This window comes from Cyprinus carpio, chromosome B17, assembly GCF_018340385.1.
Source record: "Cyprinus carpio isolate SPL01 chromosome B17, ASM1834038v1, whole genome shotgun sequence".
NCBI classification, from domain to species: domain Eukaryota; kingdom Metazoa; phylum Chordata; class Actinopteri; order Cypriniformes; family Cyprinidae; genus Cyprinus; species Cyprinus carpio.
This window is the reverse complement of record NC_056613.1, coordinates 13473749-13486372: the sequence shown is the minus strand read 5'-3', so window position 1 is coordinate 13486372 and position 12624 is coordinate 13473749. Positions and strand designations below refer to the sequence as shown.

General features: G+C 38.8%; 1 protein-coding gene across 2 annotated transcripts; it reads right to left on the bottom strand.

Moving 5' to 3' along the window:
* Positions 1-687: 687 nt before the first annotated feature.
* ndnfl (neuron-derived neurotrophic factor, like) lies at positions 688-11578 on the bottom strand. Of its 2 annotated transcripts, none has more exons than XM_042742367.1 (4): positions 11196-11578; positions 7098-7301; positions 4134-4258; positions 688-2728 (listed from the first exon to the last, which is right to left on the bottom strand). In XM_042742367.1, the coding sequence occupies exons 2-4, from the start codon at positions 7268-7270 to the stop codon at positions 1302-1304; spliced, it is 1725 nt and encodes a 574-aa protein (XP_042598301.1). In that variant the 5' UTR covers positions 7271-7301; positions 11196-11578; the 3' UTR covers positions 688-1301. The 2 variants fall into 2 exon arrangements, with proteins under 2 accessions (XP_042598301.1, XP_042598302.1); XM_042742368.1 differs by lacking the exon at positions 11196-11578 and adding an exon at positions 8534-9225.
* Between the last annotated feature and the right edge of the window lie 1046 nt (positions 11579-12624).

Below are 12624 nucleotides of genomic sequence, written 5' to 3'. Positions count from 1 at the left end.
CCCCTTTTAGGACATTAATCCATTGCACACACATGGTATTAATACATAAGACTTGTTTCAGTTGACTTAAAGAGGCCATGGATTCCTCTACAGCCATACGGATAATTTAACAAAACAAAAAAAATCTCTCTTACACAATCCTCATCGAACCTGAAAGACTCATTTTTCTCTTTTGTAGAATGCAAAGAATTTTGAATTAACTAGCCAAAGTTCAGAATATGATAGATCATAATGATCTAACCTGTAGAAGGCAACTAAACAAATATTTTTAGTGATTCAAAATTCCAGTCACTACATCTAACCCCCCCCCCCCCCCCCCCCCCATCTGTTTTTGGGACATCCAGCAGTAGTTCAGGGTTTGTTCCTCATTTGGCCGGCAGGGGGAGTCCCTGGAGCACTTTTGATGTGTATGGGACTGCAGCATCCAAAGTTCATCGTAAATATTTTTAATATTTAATAAGAGCTCACAATGTCTGTTTGTTATTTGTATAATCAGTATTATTAATACTAACACTTTCTTATGGTCACGGTGGTAAAAATTTGTGTACCTGTTTGCTACTAACATCTCTACACTGAATCGCTTTCACATGTATAACCTAAATTCAGTCCGTTTTATATTCAGGAACATGAACAGCCATTGCCCTTGACGAATGTCAAAGCGTGAAACATCTACAGATCATTTTCATGTCTGGTTGGTAACTGTGTTTTATTAGTACGCAGAAGCGCAGCACAACAATCACATCACAGACAGCGAAGCGAACTGCTAACTCGTTTTTCCCTGCTGCATGCTTTAGCAGAGCATAATCAACACACTGACTTCTCTCTCGACCCTCTCTCGCTTGGTGTCTTTCTCTGATACTGGTGGCAGATTGAGAGATCTGATACAGCTCTGGTTAGCACTGGTGCGCAAAGCCCTCCGGCTGTTTCTCTTGCATATTTTGGCATGGTCCTCTTTTGTGGAAGCGATGAGAGAGTTTCTGTTGTTCAGACACTCAATATTGTATAATTAATAACAGAGACGGCATCATACACAACAACAACACAAACATTAATACGGGAGTATCGTAAAGTAAATTAGTTTTTGCTGGTGTGAGCTTGGTCTCACCTCTCTTGGTATTTTGTGTGTCTGTGTGTTGGCATTATTATGTGTGTTTGTGTCTTTCAGTGGTCACATTTGACCTCCACTGCACCAGATCAAGGCCCCCCATAGTTCCCTCTCTGGCCTTACATTGGCTTCCCTGTGGCGTAATGTCTCTCCACTGAGTCCTTCTCCACTGAGAGCAAGATTCTGAGATGTCCACTCAGCATTCACTTCTGGTTCTCACCGTCTTGCTGTGGTACTTAATTGGAAGGCCCCAGCGTCTCATAAGATAAACGTCGAACACATACAGCATCCCTGGTTCCAGTTCACCGATCACCGCTGTCGTGACAGCCCGACGTGGGTTCAACTCCTGGAAATACTTACAGAGGACTCTTTCATTTGCAGGACGGGATTCTGGGTCGATGCAACGATCCGTCGAGGTTTGCTTGCTGCCAAGTGGGATCTGCCTCCGATAAACACAATAGAGACTCCGCTCTTCGGTCCCAATCCAGGCCAGAGTGACAGAGTTGCATGTCCGCAACTTGTTGAAGGACTTAATCTGTAGTGTGGCGGGAAACACTGGCACGGCTCGGCGGTGGTACGCTGATGACGCTTGCATTTTGAGACAGAACTTGGACTTGCTGGAATTGCCTTTAGGGATCGTCGATGAAGAACCTAGAGCCAAGGCCTGGAGCTGGATGAGGTACGATGGGGCACCGTGCAACCATAGCTGGGCAAGCTGATCTCCCACCTCTTGAGATGTCAAAGTTCTTCCTTTACTGGAGACGGTGACCTTGACTTTACTAGTGCTGTTGCAAGTGTGCAAGGTAAGTAGGCCATTTTGTTGCCACCCACGAGGTTTAAATCGGAACTGATCCCCCTGGAGACTGCTTGCGTCCCTGCTCAGGGTGACCCATTTGACCTGGCCTTCCCGTAAGGATGTGACAGCAGGGCGAGCCTCCTCATGCGTGCGGGCGAAAGTGCCGGTGTAGGCCACACTCGTGCCATTAACCCTGTCCACTACAAAGACGTCAAAGTAGTACTGCGTATCCGGAAGCAGGTCTGAAACCGTGCAAACGCTTTCGATGTCCCTGCACACACATCCAGGGTCCTCAAACTTGTCAGTTGTGGAAGATTCACGATTCTCGAGGGCATCCGGCTGCCGCCACCACCAGTCTTTAAGCGTTGCCCACACAATCTCCTTGCTTTGTTTGTCCCTCCTCTGTCTCTTCTGCACATTCTGTATCTCCTTTCGGATTCCCTCACGAGCAGCGCAAAGACTTCTATAGTTGTGTTTGTGGTTGACTAAGACACAATATTCGTGATGTGGCCGGTGACCATCTTTAACAACTACAGAGGAACTCGGAGCCCAGTTTAAGGTGACACTGGTCATGCCTACCCCCAGCGTGTGCACTCTGGGGTCTGACGGCAGCTCCGGGAAAGCCCCCGAGGGACCAGGACCTTCATGGAGGTACGCCGACACCTGCGTGTCCTGTTCGTTTGATTTCAGCCGCAGGATGTAGATGGACGCCACAGCGTAGGCAGGACCGGTGAAGGTGTCTACAGCATTGCCGGTGTAGGTGTAAATCCTAACTTCTCTTCCAGAACCTCTCCACCAAACCTCTGGCATGCTCTTCTTCGAGCTCCCTGCAGAAACGAAGCATTTCAGATCAAGATCAAGCATATTCAAAAGACGGCTCTAATCAAAAGAGAGCTAAAAACATTTGGGCGGCATGCACGGATAAGCCTGTTTTTCATGCAAACCATCATTACTTTTGTCGGCACACTTTTAGAGGGAACGTTTGGTAATCAAAGTGAATAATTTAAAGGTGTAGATGGGGACCCCTGAGTTCACAGTCTAAATGATTTATATGTCACTTTATGACTTTATAATGCTGCTTTGCCTGCCAGACTAACTCTTCATTTCAGAACATGCGCATGATTATGAAAGCAGAGTGCAGAAATGTAGTCACCATAAAATGCTATGCAAAATCAAATGATCAGGATTATTCTGGTACTGTTAGACTCATGAAGCAGATGTGTCTTCCAAATATTTATGAACATACTAATTGTAAAATGCTTATTGAAACACAAAACATTTAACTGTCTGGCGTTATGAGTTAAAAATATTAATTTTATTCATAATGTCAGTTGGTAACACTTTACATTAAGGTTTAATTTGTTAACATTAGTTAATGCATAAGGTATTTTGAACTAGGGTTTATTAATATTGATTGTTAATTTTACATATACAATATACATACATTTTTAACATTTATGTAGCATGCACAAATTTTAGTTAACAATGAACAACATTATATTTATAATTACAATTAAATGAATAGTTCACCCAAAAATTAGAACTTAATTTACTCACTCTCATGTCATTTTAATACTGTATGACTTTTTTCAAAATATTTTATTTAATGTTCCACAGAGAAAAAAAGAAAGTCATACAGGTTTGGAACGACATGATGCTGAGCAAATGATAATAGAATTTTCATTAACCGAGATTAATAAATGCTATTTATATGCTATATATAATTTTTTTTTTCACAGTACCTAATTCATAAACTAATGTTAACAAACAGACTCTTATTGTAAAGTGTTACATAAAATTTAAATTAGAAACAGACATCAATGTTTATCCATCCAGACTGTGCTTGCATATGTTGTATCTCTTTGTTTCTGTTTGAAAATGTTTTTCTTTCTTGTCTTCTCTCTGTCAGGGAAACAGCCTGGAGATTTGGAGATGGATAAGAGGAGAATCTTCTGTCCACAGAGGCCCTTAAGCAGCACAACAGCAGTTTTACACCTGCTAATTAAATCAGTGAGCCTCAAGCGACTGCTTCGCTTCTTCATTAAAGCCTCTGAAGGGATGTAACCCATCCGCCCTTTGGATATAAAATCCCTGAGTTGTCTGTTAGTCCTGGTTAGGTCTATGCCAGGGCTCCCCAAACACAAACACACGTACGTGTTTGCATGCATGCACAAATACACCTTCAAGCAGACACAAGTCCATGAATAAGCATATATACACAGACAAACTCACAGTGTGCTTTCTTAGGCGGTTTATCCTTCAGGGTCCGAACAGCCAAGCTCCATTCGATGGGCACTGCACAGGGGCTCACAGTAACGGACAGCAAATCGGCTTTCTTCTTTAGCGTGAAATACAGTCTGAAACACAGATCAGTATCTGTATGTATTAGACACAGCAAATATGATTTGTTTGGTCTAATTATTCATAAGAGCTCTGAAAAAATCTATTTTTATATTCCATAAATTAACCATTAATCATAAATTAATCGGTCTAACAGTCTCCTTTAACAATATGCAGCAGCCAAATTGTCTCATTAAGAGAATCTAATTCACTCTATTTGTATTCCTAATTTTTTAAACAAAAAACATGTAACTGTGCCTTAATATCTTTGAGACTTTGGGCCAGTTGCATAAACATAGCCACCATGTTAAGACTGTCTTAAGAACTATAGTTTGACCAACTTGCAGTTAGCCAAAGGGTAATCAGTCTTACTTTTTGGATTCAAATTAAACCAACCTACCTTTCTGTAACTGATTTTAAAAGGTTATGACCAGTCTTGAAGAAAACTTTTTAGAATAGCCTAAGCAGTTTATGCAACTGGCCCTTTGTATCTCACAATGTATTTATATATATATATATATATATATATATATATATATATTTATTTTACTCTAAAGCAGAAATAGACTTCCCTAAAAGACCCTCTATTGAAATTAAGCTGCAAAAATATTACAAAATCATTGGATTTCTTACATCAGAAATCCAAAGACTTTAACACATGAATGCCCACATTTATGAATAAATGCCTATTCAGTGTTCAGACACTTAATCCACTCAGTCATATTATTATTTCTAAACACCATAGTAAAGATAAGAGTAAAATATAGGAATCAATGTCCAACCAACCTTGTGCTGTGTTCATTGTTCTGAATCATTCAGAAGGATCTCAACATTAGAAATGAGTGGTTCAAGTTCAACAAGTTCAACAAAGTCCCTGATCATTTCAGTACAAACTTTACAGTTTGAGTGAAATTGCACTGTACTGTGAACATCTGGCATCTATATTGTAACTGCCAGTAAATACACTTGTGAGAAGAAGGCTGTTGCTCCTTTCTTATGTGAAGAGAGCTTTTATTTTAAATTAATAGTTTGCCCAAAAATTGCTTTTTTTGTCCATGCAATGGAATTCAATGGTCACCAAAAGTGTTCAGTTACCAGCATTCTGCAAAATATCTTCTTTTGTGTTCCACAGAAGAAAGAAGGTTTAGAACGACGTGTGTGAGAAATTTATGACTTGATGAATTTTCATATTTGGGTGAACTATCCCTTGAACTATAAGTGTCAGAGAAAGGGTGAAAAAAAAAGTTATTAAAAACTAAATGATGACTGTTTTGGAACAAAACAGTGTACTAATATTATTTAAAAATACCTCAGTGAAAAAAAAAGTTAATGCTAAAAAGTGTATGACATGACGTCTTTAAATAACATGCCGCAGAGCTTCCTTGGGGACTGTTTGACTGCTGTAGTTTGCACAAGTTGATCTGCTAATGAAGGTGAGGAGAAACAAAAGCAATGACTCCAGAATGACTGATCTCTGATAAGCTTCTATCGATCCATCGCCGTCATTTAGATATGCATCTCCACAAACCCTAATGTTTACAGATCACAGCTGATGCCAGGTGCAGCGTCACTGTAGAGTGCTCCGCTCAGGCAGGAAACACATTCACTCTCCCTCCGTGAATAACATCACACTGGGCAGAATCTGGTGAACCTCCCTCGGTGCATTCTGGTAACACCAGCCATTTGGCAACAGCCACTTCCTCTGACCTTGAAACCCTGCTTGTGCTGCTGCCTTCAGTCAGTGGTTTTCTGCATCTTTAACTGCTCATTATATTATTGCTATGGAAAGAGTCAGACATTAGATTTAAGACTCAGTGTTTGTTTAATGTGATTTGAATCTCTTATTTGCATGCCCCTGGCACACCGGCTTGGCACATTATCATAATATTGATTTCATTCTTCTGGTAATCAGGTTTAACTTTGACCTTGACAACAAAACAAAGGCTCATAGTTTTAGTTTGAGGGATTACTTGCAGGTACACTTTAGGTGTGTCCATCCTTTACCCCTTTAATGCAATTTTTAGTAAGAGTTTTGTGTGGAAGACAGTTACAATCTTTTAATATATTAATTAATTTGATTTATGATCAGCAGCTCCTGCCCTGCGGCTGTGATCATGCATTCAAACTCATTCTGTTCTCTCTCTTTCTCTCGTTCTCGCGCTCAGTCTGAAGCCTGACACCACCTCTGTTACGGGTGAGGGAGCCGTTCTCACTGTGGTTCTCACTGGCTAGTGTTGCTAATGGAAAAAGAAAGCTGCAATTTTAGCTGCTTGAATTCAATGGGTTTGATAGAGAGGAAACTGGGAAATCTGTGGCATGATTTTAAGCCCATTAACAAGAATCAAACAGATAGGAGGAAATAATTGACCCATCATTGATTTCAGAGGGTCACAAAAAGAGTTTGCGTTGCTAGTAAAATGTAGTTTAATGTCTTTTCTACAGACTGTTTACAAAGTAAATATTGTAATATACAGTGGTGACCAAAATTATTAGAACACTAGTGTTTATACCAGCTAGAAAATGGTTTTCTTTTGCTGTAGTGTATCTGTAGGAAATTTCAGTTTACATTTCCAAACATTCATTTTACTATTAATTGTAATAATCCAGTGAGATTTTTGTTTGCACAAGGAGTCTGACAACAGCCAGTGCTCCATACAGAGATCTGATCTCATCATCATCAGTCTGACTAGAATGACATGAAGAAACTGAACAAACTGAGACAGACTAAATCCAGAAGAACTGTGGCAACGTCTCCAAGATGCTTCAAGAAACCCATTTTTTTTGTGTACCTGCTTCTTATTGGAGAAATTCTTTATTGTCTTTATTTAGCCTGTGTGTGTCTAGTGTGTCTTTTACCTGCGAGTGCGTCCTTTAGGCAGATGTACAGGTGTGACCCTGTTTTCACTCAGCCATGTTGTGGGGTGTAATGTCACTTCATTTTCAGGTGCCAGGGCATGGATGGTGCCGGGACCAGAAAAGAGGGCCATGGCCATGGCCAGGCAGAGATACCAGGAGAGAGCCATCCTCATCCAACACAAACGGCCACTCACTTACACTTGCCTGGAAAACAGAGAATGTCAGTTTTAAACAAGAGGTACTGTAAGAGCTTTTATAATGGGTTTTTTTTTCAAAAACTTTTGATAGAATTGTAAGCCACTTTGGGGGGAAAAAAAGAAGCTTTAAATGTTTTTGGTATATCACTTGAAATAAGACATCCCTCTCACAGTTGTTTGCCATTTTTGTTTTTAACATTTAGAAACTGATGGTCCACTGGTTGCACACTTCACAATCTGTGCAGATGCAGTATGTCGTTCAGATATCGTTCGCCTACCACTGTTCAACTCATTTGACATACTTCCATTTGCATACTATTTATTACAGAAAAACGCATAAGCGTACAGACTGTAGTGAAAAGTTGATTTACCGTATCTTGTCTGTCAGTCAGTCAATCTATTTAGATTACAAACGGCTCATGCTTTGTCTTATGACAGCTCCAAGACAAATGAGGACATCTGGAAGTTTCAAAAGAGCTGATAATTCAGCAGAATTTTGACTTTATCTCATTTCACAAAGTGTAAATCCATCATACTTGAAACATCTGCCTTGTCCTTGATGTGAAAGTTGGAGATAAACTGCCAACTTTAAATTAAAATTAAGATTAAAATCTTCTAAAACCTGTCAAAATCCAACTCTGACGGCTGAAACTCACATTCCCGGGTTAAATCCTGGGAAGATCTGCACTTGGGGCTGATGTGTTAGATGACAGTGCTGTTATTTATCTCCCAAGGTGCTGACAAACTCACTTGTGTTGCTACCGACATTCAGCACAAAGGTTATTCATTACGGCTGACAAGCGAAGAACAGAGTTATCAGTCAATCAGTTGATTCTCACACTCCATCTGTTGTGAGGCAAAGATGAGAGAGAGAGAGAGAGAGAGAGAGAGAGAGAGAGAGAGACTCGTCCCAGCTGATGATTCATTGATAGCAGGAAACATTTGCCTTTATTCAGAGAGAATTATTTATATGAGCAAAGAAAATTTGCTATCCGTTAACACTCAGTGCTCTCTGCTTTGACACTCCACACAGAAGCCTCGCGCTGTGAGACGAGAGCGGCACTTCAGCGATGCCTGGCAAACACTCACTTGAATCTATGTCTCTATTTTTAACATGCGACATCAAATTGGTTTAACGTGGAAATATAATTCAACTCCACTCATTATGTACGAACAGCAGGCTGCTTTGGTTGTATAAAAATCCATCGACAAAAAGAACAAACCCGACCAAAACAGCACCTGGAGGTAATCTAAACACCGCCGAGCGGCGTCTGTGGGGGAGAGTTGAAGAAGTTTGAAACTCTCAGATGTTCAAGCGGTGTTTATCTGCAGCTGATGGGCCCAGTGATGTGAGTTCACGTCCCCGGGGAGAGAGAGGCTGCGATCAAAGCCGTCGTGCTGAAAAGTGTCCCCATAACAACACGCATGGTTGTCGCTGGGGAAACGTTGCCCCGTAGATCGGATGACAGGCGGTGGAGTGAACGCGCGTGAGACGCATCACCCAACCTCTGCTCTGATTATGACTGCAGAACAGGCCCTCATTAGAAACAGAAGAGAAGAAGGATGGAGGGGGTGGAAAGGAAGGATGCAAGGAAAGTGTGAAGGGAGGAGAGAGAGAGAGAAAGAGCTGGAAGCGGGGAAATGTCCAGGAAGATGAAGAGAGGGATTAAGAAAGGTGAAAAAAAGACAGTGTAGGTGAGAAAGAGAGGGTCGGAAGGGGGAAAAAATGAGGTAAAAGGGAGAGTGAAAGAGGGAGGAGCCGAACAAGGGCGTAGGAGGTGAGAGAGAAAGACGGGAGGAGGAAGGGATGGAAGCCAGGAAGTGTAGAAGAAAAATGGAAAACAAAATTGACACGTCCACATGAATACGCGAAAAAGAGCTGGATAGATTGTAGTAAAACCTCCGAGTTGATGAAACCAATGTTAGGGATAAATTCCCTCCTAAAATCAAATGAGATATAAAGAAAAATGTTGCATTCAGATTTTTTATTTTTTATTTTTTTTGCATTTGCATTTGGATTTGCATTTGCATAATTTTTGCATTGTAAAATTTCTTTTTCTTCCAAAATTCTCATTATTGTAATGCAATAATAATAATAATAATAACTACATTCTTTTAAAAGTATATAGTACTTAAATGGTATTATATATTTTACATATTTTTAACATTTGTATATTTATGTCATTAAAATACTTAGGCCTATTTGAAAGTATTCACACACAATGGTAGTGTTTGCCATATTTCATTTAATATAATTTTTTTTTTTTTTTTTTTAATTAATCAACAACAACTGTATTGTAGTAATGAGAATTGAGAATAATGGGAGTGGGATGCCTTGACAAATCATGGTAATGAGAATGTGAGGGGAATGTGCTTAATTAAAAATAATTTCATAATGCAAAAATATGAATATTGTCCTGAATAGGCTGAATTCTTAATGATTCTGTATTGAAATTATAATTTATGATGTTTTTCCATTTGATTTCCCATGTTTTTAGTACACTAGCCTGAATGCACTGTAAGTCGCTTTGGATAAAAGTGTCTGCTAAATGCATAAATGTAAATGTAAGTACACGTTCAGAAAATCTCACCCTAATTTTATTTCTCTCTTTATCTCTCAATCTCTGTTTACTGTGTTTGGTGAGCTCGTATTACTGTACACACTCTCTCTCTTGCTCTCGATTTGTTGGAGAGCTTGTTGATGGCATTGGTGGCTGTGGTGTCATGTGACACATGCTCTTTGCAGGGGTCCTGACTGCTCCCAGGGGAGACAGATATAAAGAGAGAGAGAGAAAAAAGGGAGAGAGGTGGATAGGAGAGAAGGAAAGACAGAAAAGGACTCCAAACTTGAATGGTATAGAATGAAAACTGAGAACTCATGCAAAGATGTGGGCCGTAAGGGGGGTAAATAGACAGAGATGGGCTGAGACGGAGAGAAAAAGGGTTTAGTGAAAGACTGAGGGAGATTGTGGACAGGGCAGAAATACATTATGGTCATGAACTCAGGATCTAATTGTCGACTTCAACAAGTCAAGTAACACTAATTGCTTTGTCTTTCTTTCCTTGCTTTCTCTGTCTCACTCTCAAAGTTTAATTGAATTCTATCATGGCCATGCAGTTTCAACGCTAACGCAGCAATATTATGCCCGTATTTACAGAGGATATGTTATCATAAAATTGAACAAAATTAAACTTTTTATAATTTGTATACATTTTTATATTATAATTTTAGATTCTATATTATTATATTTTTAATTCAAGATTTAAATGTCATATTTATTTAAATATTTAATACTTTTATATTATGTATAATATTAATATTATACTATTTAAAAAAAATAATGTTAGATTTATTCAAATATTTTATATTATGTTTTTAAATTTTATATTATTATTATTTTTTAACAATATTTCAATGTTATCAGATATACGCAATAAAATAAAAAACATTTTAAAACAAAACAAAACTCTCTCTCTCTTGCTAATACCATGACTATTGTTATTTTCAGATATTATGATTCAGTTTGAGTTTCATCCACACTATGAGGAGTTTGTGAGCCCTGTTCTGGATTTCCCTGAAACTGAACCACCGTCCCAAACCACAGACCTCACCGCTGTACTTATGGTCTATTTAGTGGTCAAACAGACACGAGTTAAGACACACTCATATAGAAAGGAGATGATCCCAGTCTCATGTAACAAAGTGATGGGTCAAAGAAAATAGAGATTGAAGAAAAAGGTCTCTCATATTACTAAACATTTATAATTTTTTTTCTACAAAACAACTTGCATTCAAAACAATTGAACCCATGACTTTAACGTTGATAGCACCATGCTCTCTACTAGTTGAGTCCCTGACATGTAATCACAGACACACAAACATGCAGTCACATGTACTTACCTCAGCCAGTGCTCAGGACGTTCACTCTGAAGAAAGAAGGCAGGAGAGGCGAAGAAGAGCAGAAGTAAACGGGTCTGATGTCTTCTGCACTGGTGCTCAGAGTCACAGAAACTCCCCTGTCCTGCTGGAGTCCTGAGGATAGTGGGAAAGAAAAAAAAAAGAAAAGCTCCCTCCCACCCTTCTCCTCTCCTCTTTCTCCCTTATCCTCTCTCTTCTCTCGTTTCCTCTCCTTTTCTCTCCTCTCTTCTCTCCCCCCGACCCAGATCGGTGCAGTCTGATAACTGAGGCGTGCTAGTCAAACAGACACATGCGAGTGTGGACTGTGTGTATGTGAGAGAGAGAAGAGATAGATGATGGATAGTAGGATGGAGAAAGTGTCTTGGTGAGTGCTGTCGTTGCAAGAGGGGTGGTAAGTGTGTGTGTGTGTGTGGGGGGGGGTGTAATTGCAGAGAGAATTAGGGAGGGTGTTTGGAGACGTGTGTGTGTGTGTGTGTGTGTGTGTATTTGAAGATTATATAGGGATGTGTTAATTACATTTGGGGACCCACACCAAAGATAATTTCCATTAATTCTCATAGAAACCAAAACCATAAACATCTTCATTACAAACAGTAAAATAATTAATATCCTAGATTTCTTGTTGTTTTAATTTGTCCCAAAATTGTCATTACCAGAATGCAGAAAAATATCTTTAATAAAATAAATAAATAAATAAGTAAAAAAAAAATAGTTAAATCATAGTTTAAATTTAATTTAATTTATTAGCTGTTTCACCTGTATGCAAATGTAATATATATGTGAAATATATTACATTTTCATATAGGAAACATATTGTCATATGAAAAAAAAATGTAACAATTTCATATATATAGCCCATAGAAAAATAATTTAATATGCAATATGTATGTATATGCAATACATTTTTACATGCATATAAATATATAGTTTTTTTGTATACATGTTGTTTTAATAAAGCTAAATAATAATAATAATAATATATATTGCTTACAGACAGTAGCTCCTACATACTGTATAATGCATGTAAAAAACAGCACACATATACAAATTTTATTATGGGTATTTTATATATGTAATCAACACATATGTGACATATATACTGTATGTGAAAATTATATATCACTTTGGTAACATATATGACATTATCACTGTTTATATAGGGCAATATGTATAACATTACGTATGGGCACAGATATAGATATAGATATCAGCCTATATTTATCATAAATACATAAGCGCTGAATATAAAGTCGCTCCACAGCACACACCTGAAGCGTGGGTGTGTGTGCGTTTGTGTATGTATTGTTCTAAAGGTCAAGTGCTCTTATCAGAGAGATTGAATATGTACATGTAATTGCAAGTGTTTTTCCCGAACTCGACACTGTGCCTCTCTCCTCCACACAATGCAATC